At 39.0% G+C, this 9,787-nt stretch overlaps 1 protein-coding gene across 1 annotated transcript; it reads left to right on the forward strand.

Moving 5' to 3' along the window:
- The first annotated feature begins 1,703 nt into the window (after window positions 1-1,703).
- Window positions 1,704-9,324, forward strand: SLC35E3 (solute carrier family 35 member E3). The gene is made up of 5 exons (XM_081331257.1): window positions 1,704-2,331; window positions 3,382-3,492; window positions 5,327-5,485; window positions 6,814-6,896; window positions 8,244-9,324. The coding sequence occupies exons 1-5, from the start codon at window positions 1,939-1,941 to the stop codon at window positions 8,428-8,430; spliced, it is 933 nt and encodes a 310-aa protein (XP_081187383.1). The 5' UTR covers window positions 1,704-1,938; the 3' UTR covers window positions 8,431-9,324.
- Window positions 9,325-9,787: the final 463 nt, after the last annotated feature.

Here is a 9,787-nt window from a genome sequence, read left to right on the forward strand (position 1 = left end):
AGCCTGCAGGAATGGAGCTGAAATCCTTGAACAAGCAGATTTTTCACCCCATCTGCTTAGCGACCCAGGGAACTGCTTAACAAGTACCAGGTTTGCAGTCATTGACAAAGCATGTTTGGTTGCTACAATACAAAAAGGATGCTAAGGAATTGGAAAGAGTGCAGATAACAGCAATTAGGATGACTTAAAGGCTAAATCCTATGAAGAGCAATTAAAAGAACTGAATATATTTAGCTTAAAGAATAGACCAAGGTGAGACATGATAGCCAACTTCCAATATTTTGAGCGTTGTCACACAGAAAAGTGTAGATTTGTTCTCCATATGCCCAAGAGTAGGACAAGAACTGATAATCCCCGACATCTTTCTTGCCACTCTTTAACTGATACACCCAATTGGCTGGTGGCAAGGTCTGATGGGTGAGTGGCAATTGGCTAATCTGAAACCAAGCCCAAAATCTGAAATCCCTTAATGGTGAGTAACAAAGTAAGGTCAGGGGAGCCACTCAGATGCCTACTGGAGACGTAGAGCTTGCTGAAGAACACTGGCTGACAGTGGGTGAGCCACCTTCCTGGAGGAAGATGACTCTTGGGGAAAGACAGTGTAGAGCAGTGGTACACTTTCCTCCCTGGTCTGAGGTTTCCTTGGTTCCCCCCCCCTTCCTCCAGCAAAGTGGCAGGCAGTTCCATGCATCAGAGGAGGCTTCATAATGGCTTTGCTGAGGGTCATGAGGAGAGGGAAAACAGCTTATAATAAACGGGTAGTCTTCAAGTTACAAACACAATTGAGCCCAAAATTTCTGTTGCTAAGCAGGATTTATTGAGTTGTTTGTCAGAAAGTCACAAAAGGCGCTCACATGACCCCAGGACCCTGCAACTGTCATAAATGAAGTCAATTGCCAAACATCTGAATTTTGATCATGTGATCACAGAATGCTACAACAGTCAGAAGTGTGAAAAACAGTCATAAGTCACTTTTTCAGTGCGCCGTAACTTTGAAAGATCACTACATGAACTATTCTAAGTTGAGGACTACCTGTATAGAATGTTCTCTGGCAGCTTTCCAGAAATCAATGGGGATGCAAGCAGGAGGTGTGAACTCTTCTGGTCATGACAGCACCGTATGTCTCAGGAATTTAATTTAGCAAAGTTGTGGCTGGGGCCCATTACTCCTCTGGGATTGAAATTTGACAAACACATTTGATTCCCTGCCAACTTGCCAAAGGGAAGGATTGGGGAAGAAGTCACTCCTGCTCCTATTGCTTTTTTACTTGCCCATAATCATTCTTTTTCTCCAGGTGAGGAAAGATCTCTGAAAAGATTACCCAACGGAGATTGTTTTGTGTATTCATAAAGTCACCAGAAACTGAAGCGATCTTGCCTTTGTGCCATGTCTCTGAAATCGTGGGGATGATTCTTTCTGTGTTCTGGCTGCGTTCGCACCACTCGTTCAGTCACAAATTCAGCGCAAACGGAGATAGAAAAGCGATGATGGCTTCTACACCCACATTCCTAAATGGCCGGTTCCAGCCTTTTGGGACTTGCGCCGCTGCCTTTACAGTTCGTGGCTCCGAAAAACATCCTCTCTCCTACCTTACAGGCAGACTTCTCTCACCCGGCGCCGGGTTGGACTGAACTCACCATTCCCAAGTGCAAGGAGACCGGTGTCGAGACTGGCCTGCATTTGCCGGCAGCTCGCGCTGAGCCACGGTGACATCAGCCAGTGCAACAATAGCCGGAGCCCAGAGCCGGCCCCGAAATGCGAGGAGACCCTTCCCAGGACAAGCCTCTTGCGGCAGCGGAAGTTCCTGCGCTCGGGTCACGTGGGCGGGCAAGGAAGAGGCCGTGGCGGCAGTTGTGCCAGCTGTTTGCCCGGGAGCGGTAGCTGCATCTGCTGCTGCTCCCCAGGAAGTGGACGTGGAACTGGGAAGAGGCTCGAGCATGGAGGGGTGGCTTCCAGAGCGCGGACGGTTGGCGGCGGCGCTGCTAGTAAACTTGGCGGCGTCTATTTGCATCGTCTTCCTGAACAAGTGGCTGTACGTGCGAATGGGCTTCCCCAACCTCAGCCTCACGCTGGTGCACTTCGCCGTCACCTGGCTGGGGCTATACGTGTGCCAGTCGCTGGGCGTCTTCGCCCCCAAAAGCCTGCGGCCGCGCCAGATCCTCTCCCTAGCGCTCAGCTTCTGTGGCTTCGTGGTCTTCACCAACCTCTCTCTGCAGAACAATACGGTCGGCACTTACCAGCTGGCCAAGGCGATGACCACGCCGGTCATCGTGCTCATCCAGAGTGTGGCCTACGGCAAGACCTTTGCCACCCGCATCAAGCTCACTTTGGTGAGGAGCAGAGCAGGGTGCCAGGGGAGGACGGGTGGGCAAAAGCCAAAGGAAGAGCGGCCCTCGCTTGCGCATGCTGAGGGTTCCCGAAGTAATGGGCTGCAATCCTAGAGCAAGAAATGCTGGAAGTGAAGTATTGCCAGAAGTAGTGTGAAATGTAGACAGAATGGCTTTTTGGTTGCTATGAAGGTTGGTTAAAAATAATTGATTTAGTCAAATGCTTTCCCAGGTCTAATGCTCCTAGATTTGATGGATTAGAGTGTCTATAATTTCTAGATCGAATGGATGTGGGGATTATGAAAGACAACATGCCTAAAAAGTAAAGAATTGGTGAAATAATGAATGTCCATAGTTGATTGTGACTAACTAGGGCAGACATGTCAAACACTTGGCCCGGGGGCCGGATCTGGCCCGCAAAGTGGTTTCATGCGGCCCGCGAAGCCATCCTGGAAACAGTGAGGGAACGGCCCCCACTGCCTTGGCCCTGGCCCAGAGACCCTCCTTCCGCCAGAGACCCTCAGATCTGTCCCACTTCTGCCCAGGCCCCCATAGGCACCCTTGATGCGAATGATGTAGAGCTAGCCACGCCCACCCAGTAGGCCATACGCACTATAGCCACGCCCACCCAGTAGGCCACACCCACCCTGGCCATTACCCACCCGGCCCCCTGAGGGCAACCGCAATGCTGATGCGGCCCTCAATGAAATTAAGTTTGACACCCCTGAACTAGGGGCTTTGACTCAAAACTATAGAATGTAAACACCCCCTTTTCATCCTAGAATTTGAATATACCGGTATTTTATCAGGTTCAATCACAAAACCAAAATGATATATTTTTTAAAAAAATTGTCAGACAAGATGTTATGAAAAGCTAGGAATATAGCGACTGCTAGCCTCCTACTGGCTAGAGCGACTGCTAGCCTCCTACTGGCTAGAGGCTGTAGAAATTCTAATCATTTAGAGACCAAAAAGTTTATGAAGACTGTTTCAAAACTAAGAAATAATACTGGAATAGTTAAGTATCAAATGTTTCTTTTTTCTCTTTCACAGATTCCTATCACTTTAGGTGTTTTTCTAAATTCCTATTATGACGTGAAATTTAGTTTTCTTGGAATGATATTTGCTGCTCTTGGTGTTATAGTGACATCTCTTTATCAAGTGGTAAGTTAAACATGTTTTTTTACATGCAAACTTAGAATAATATTTTATGTAAACTATTCTGTATTTTTCAGTCTTTTGAGTAGAAAATATTTGTTGTACATAGCTTTCTTATTTAAATATGTATTATTTAACTGTAGGAAAAACTATTTTCTGTTGGAAAGCAACAGGTAACTCTATGCATAAGTATATAAATTGTATTCGAAGAAGGCTGGCATATGCATTCTTGAATTGATCCCAGTCTGGTGCCAAGTTGTTTTGGCCATGGCTTTAAAATATTTGAAGAGTTAGTTGATGAAGAATGGCATTACCAGTTTTTTAAAAATATTGTAGGATTGTGTGATGATGTACAAGGGGATGAGAAACTCTTGCTTATTCTGTTCTGTACTCAGCAATAAACTGCAATAAACTACATTGTAATAATGTCAAATATTTTGTCTGTGAATAGCCTATTAACCATTTGAACAGTTTTGAACAACTTGATAGTGGTTCACCCTTTGAGTTTGGTTGTTTGCTTCCAGACATTTCGTTACCCTATTAGGTAACATCTTTAAGGCTGGGAGGGAATAGGATTTGGTCTCTGTTTATAGTAGCTTGCCTGTCAGTGTTGATGGTGGTTTTTTTTTCTTGGTAATTCCTTGATTATGCTGTTGTTTACTACTTGATAGTTGATAGTTCCGTTTCATAGCTTGTGTTGGTTCTGTTGTAGTGGTTGTGTAATTAGGCACTCATCCATGTTTATATACATTATTTTTCCCATAGTAATTATTTGGTGAGAGATAGATGACATTTCCTCTTTTTAGAATGGGAAGGGAATTAAAAAGACTTGTCAAAGAGTAAGTGGAGGTTTTATCACTAAACATACATTTTAAATTGAGTTTCCTCAGACCAATAAAAATAACTGATATTTTAAAGTTTAAAGTGATATTTTCATTAAAGATAATTAAACAAAACAGTAAGTGATTGTTCAACAGGCCAACAGCTTCCAATGTTAGCTTCAGGTTGATTCTCCAGGAGTGTGTCCAACATAAGCTGCAGGGCATGCACTGCACCTCTGGCAAGCTCCCATTCTTTCACTTCCTCTCATTTTGTGTCACACTGAACAATGCCTCCTGCACAGCTACCATCTTCGCCCATGGAGCCACTGCTGCCTCTCCTGTGTTATTCAGTAATAAAACATGCTATGCCTCAGAGTCCTTTCTCGCTGCACATTCCATGGTCTTCAGGCTATTGGTCCTCACATTAAAATGGAACCTGGAAGTCCTCCACCTACACCACTGCCCTACTTCCCCCCAAGCTGATAACTCCTAGAGTTGTTCAGCCAGCAAGGTCATTGTTAAAAGTATTGGCAGTTGAAATCTTCATATATGGAAGATGCCCACACTAGGGAAATTTATTCTAGAGCTATCTATGAAGGTCATAGCTAGAATTATATTTTCTTGTTTCCTACCCATGTTATGCAGTTTGTAGCTTGCATTAACTTCAAGTTCAAAAAATTTAGCTTACATTTTCTCTACCTGAATAACACTTCATTGCTAGCAAGCTTGCATATTAAGATGCTTGTTTGCTTTCAAAATATTTTATTCCATTTCCATTTTTTTGGCATTTTAAGGAATCTGTAATCTAGACACTGATTTTTATGCCATTGTATCAGGATAAACAGAAGAAACGGATTGTCTTTTCTTTCAGATGCTTTAGATGCCTTGTGCAGTTGGAATAAATTGGGTTGGGCTATGCATGCTTTTAAAGTACATACCAATAGAGTATTTAGTAAGCATATTGTAATTTATGTCAAGGTTAGACATGTAGACTATTAATATATTTGTCTTTGTTTCAGTGGGTAGGAACAAAGCAACATGAACTACAGGTAAATTCCATGCAGCTTCTTTACTATCAAGCACCAATGTCATGTGGCATGTTGCTGTGTGTTGTACCCTTCTTTGAACCAGTCTTTGGAGAAGGTGGAATTTTTGGCCCCTGGACACTCTCTGCTATGGTAAATTGTTTATTTTTCTTCTTCATTCTATTTGTTCTAAATGCTCTTAAAATTTAACAAAGAAACATTCCTGTTCAAATATAAGCAAATATAACCCTAAGTTCTATATTGAATCAATGTTTCCCATTATTTAGTTGCTAACCACTGAATTTTCAATTGTGAGGTATTACAACTAAAGGATTGCACGAAAAGGTCATCCACTACTGAATTATTTTTTAAAATAATCTTTACTTTATGGATTAAGATAAATTAGTCCAACTAATAATGACTGCATATAATGTATTGCTTTTCAAACAACTTCGGGCATTTTTTGGGAAGGCACACAATGAAGCAATCTTGCTAAAATCAAACAAGCCGGTCTTGATTGATTTATTTATATTGTCTTGGTTAGAGGGTTGGCTTGGGATATTCCTTGGTTGTTCTCTTGCCCTGAATTTTGTCTATGTTTGGCTCTTTGCTAGCTTCATAGTAAAAGTTTTGGGAGCAGCAACAACAACAGAAACAGCAGACAGCAAACAGATTACTTATGAGTAAACAGATTACTTATGAGTAAACAGGCAGTGGATTGGGCCTCACACTGTTTTCTAAGAATAATCAAAGGGCTCTTTATTATATTGTTTTGGAAGGACAGTAAAGACTATAGTACCATTAGGTTTTAATATTCTGATGGTTGGTCATTTTTCAATTGTAATGGCATTCATGCTGCTTAATGTTTATTTTTACTCCATACTTTGTGGGGGGCATATTTTTTTTCAAAATAAAAATTAACTTTTAATTCATATTTTTATCCATGCATGATGTAATCGAAAGGTATAATTTATAAATTCAATAAATAATAAATAAAACTGCTTAGGAGATGGTATTTTAGATATTCCTGGAAGTAGGTATTGTGAAATGTCAATCTATTGAACCCTTTTATATAGTTTTGTTAACTTTTATACTCCATAGTTCAGCTTGCAATTAAATGTTCAAAGAAAAATGCTTCCAGATTTTTAACATCAAATTGAATAATAATTCAAAATGGAGAAAGCTAAGGATAAAAAATCAGGTCTAATTGTTTACAAACACAGGCACCAACTTTCAGAACAGCAATGCTAGATGAAGATCCAAGATGTTAGCATACAAGATGTAAGGTACCATGACAAAGAGAACCTTTCTACACATTCCAATAGAGTTACAAGGCTGTAATTCTTACTGTGATTGTGAAATGATTGGAAAGGCAATGATAAAGATATCATTTGCAACCATCTATGTCACTTTATAGAGGATATTGACTATTAAAAATCATTTGCAGTGAAATGTAAGTGCTTTCTTTTCCTAATCCACAGTCTATGGTGCTGGTCTCTGGAATAATAGCATTTATGGTGAACTTGTCTATTTACTGGATTATTGGGAATACTTCACCAGTGACGTATCCTTTCACTTGGAAAATTATTGCTCCAGTTTTGCAAAATTATTTACTGTATCACACTGGTAATAAACTATAGAAATCAGAAAACAGGTGAGTCACCAATAAACTATTTTAAATAAAACTTTCAGAAACTGTAGATTCATATTGTATTGGACTTAAACACTGTGTTTTAGGATCTTTCAGTAAGTTTGTTTACATTGTTAAGAGTGAATTACCTTAATTAGGTATCTTAATGATGCTGTATAATCTGATCTCTGGTACCGTGGTATTAATTAAAATCTTTAAATGTAGCCGACACGCTGCATGTCAGTGTTACAACTATATTCAAATTATAGGCATTCCATTCTAATTTATTATAATTTTGCTTATACATTGAAAGTATTATAATCTTATAAAATAAAAGCAGTTAAGGAATCCCATTGTTTTATGAGAGAATGACTCATCTCCAATTCTTGGATTTACTTTCTATAGTAGCAGTAAAATAATGATGAATCTTTTATTGAAAAAAATATATATAATGAATACAGGCAGTCCTCAACTTACAACAGTTTGTTTAGTGACTGTTCAAAGTTACAACAGCACTGAAAAAGTGACTTATGACCATTTTTCACACTTATGACCATTGTAATATCCCCATAGTCACATGATCCAAATTCAGATGTTTGGCAACTGTCTCATATTTATGATAGTTGCAATATTCCTGGACCGTGTGATCACCTTTTGTAACCTGACAAGCAGTCAATTGGGAAACTAGATTCACTTAACCATGTTACTAACTTAACAACTGCAGTGATTCACTTAACAAGTGTAGTAAGAAAGTTTGTAAAATAGGGCAAAACTCAATAAATGTCTTATTTAGCAACAGAAATTTTGGACTCAAAATTGTGGTCATAAGTCGAGGACTACCTGTATTGTTAGCAGTGAGAGATTCCTTAAAGCCAAAAATGAATTAACAGATACATGAGAAAATCTTGCTTTCAGTTTTAGGCAGTTTTAAGAACCATTGTATACAATAAGGAACTATGGAGATGACCCTGGCAAAAGTATGCCCTAGCAGTAAAAAAAATATTATTTAAGCTCAGGAGAAGAAGAAAATTTTAAAATGAAATTGACTCCAGTTTTAACTTGCTTGGCAATAAGAGAGAGGGAGGAAAATGCTATTAATCTTTCAAGATTCTATTACTATATAACCCATATTAATGAAGTAAGAGTTCCAATTATTCTTGAGGGAGGTATTTTCTGACATAGCTTACGTTTACAAGAGTAGGACATAAGAAGCCAAACCTGGCACAGGATTTAGTATTTGATTATTTTGGATTAATTATGTTCCTTAACACAGTTATGTAGATACAACATGTTTGGACACTTCAAATTCTGCATCACTCTCATGGGAGGATATCTCCTATTTAAGGATCCTTTGTCAATTAATCAAGGCCTTGGAATTACATGCACATTGTTTGGCATTCTAGCTTACACACACTTCAAACTTAGTGAGCAAGATGGGAACAAAAGCAAGCTGGTTCAGCGTCCGTAAATTAAGTATTTTTGTTGATAACAAAAATACTTTAAATGCACTGATTCCAAAAGCAATGCACTGTCTATGGATGAATCTAAAATTGTCCATCTCCCAGCAGAATGGACCCTCCCGAGCAGAGCAGATATTCTCTCCCCTATAACTGCCATGCACTGCCTCCTTCTACACTGGCCAGTTGGGGTATGGATTGGATTACGTTGAGGGGTCACAGGATTCAGTAGAAAGAAAAGCATAGTAAAGAAGACTGGTAGATAATGGGTGTCTGCTAATGTTGGCATCTCCAGATTTTTTTCTCTCTCTCTGTCTTTGTGTGTGTGTGTGTGTGTGTGTGTGTACACATACATATACATACTATGCACAATTTGTTTCTTTAAAGGGCTGTTTGGAATTAACAGTGCAATCTTTAAGCGAACTGTCCTATTTATACCAAATGAACTCATTCAGACAGATAGTGGTTTTTTGCTAGAAAATTAATCATGTCCTTATGATTATGTCAGTATTAAAAGGGACTTTTGCTTTTTTGTGATCAAATGAAGATTGAAGTTCCTTGATCTGGTAAATATTGAAAAACCAAATTGTATCTTTTTTCTGGATTCTAGATTTTTAAATTTCCATATGGGATTTTGTTTCTAATAATCACATACATTTTTATATTTTTCTGCGTATTTTAAAACTTAATGTATATTTAACTATAATTACATTCACAGTTGAGCAAATTACTGGTACTCCAAAATTATTAAGACCTGAGAATTTTACAAGTTGTTAAGTTTATAAGTATTACCTGACTCAGTGCAGGCTGGCTCCTGTACTTTGAAAGTGTTTTCTTTTTACTTTGTTCAGGACTCAGTAATTTATACAAGAGGTTTCTTTTCTAATTATTTTGGCCAGTGCAGATGTAGTGTTACTCGCAACTTGATTTGTAAACTTTCTTGCAACTTGTATATATTTTTGCTCAGTTTTAAACGTTTAAGACAGAACTTCCAAAGCATTATGGGGATTTTTTTAAAAATCAACATCATCCCCTTCTTTCAAATCCTAATTAAGGATAAATGCTTACTGAATATTAACTTGGTGATGTAAAGATAACCATGTTTAAACCAAGATAGGGTATTAGTGAGGAACTGCTATCCAGTCTCATCCAAATATCTCCTTAAACTGTAGTTCTAATATTTAAACTGTAGTTACTGTAGTTCTAACTTTTAAACTGTAGTTCTAATATTGACTTGAAATTATGGGTTAGTTCAACTTAGTTGGATTATGATTAGCTATGGATGGCTGGAGTAGTTTGTCATGTCACCATGCTCCAGATTCTACGCTATCATCTCTATATAGAGGTAGTTCTGAACTCCTGACCGTA

The sequence above is a fragment of the Vipera berus genome, assembly GCF_964194415.1.
Source record: "Vipera berus genome assembly, chromosome: 6".
NCBI lineage: Eukaryota > Metazoa > Chordata > Lepidosauria > Squamata > Viperidae > Vipera > Vipera berus.

Excerpts from the sequence above, each read along its gene's own strand:
- SLC35E3 (XM_081331257.1), top strand. The coding sequence starts at position 1,939 with ATGGAGGGGTGGCTTCCAGAGCGCGGACGGTTGGCGGCGGCGCTGCTA. Across the intron at positions 3,493-5,326 it reads TGACATCTCTTTATCAAGTG|TGGGTAGGAACAAAGCAACA; the intron begins GTAAGTTAAACA and ends TCTTTGTTTCAG. Across the intron at positions 6,897-8,243 it reads GGGAATACTTCACCAGTGAC|ATACAACATGTTTGGACACT; the intron begins GTATCCTTTCAC and ends ACAGTTATGTAG.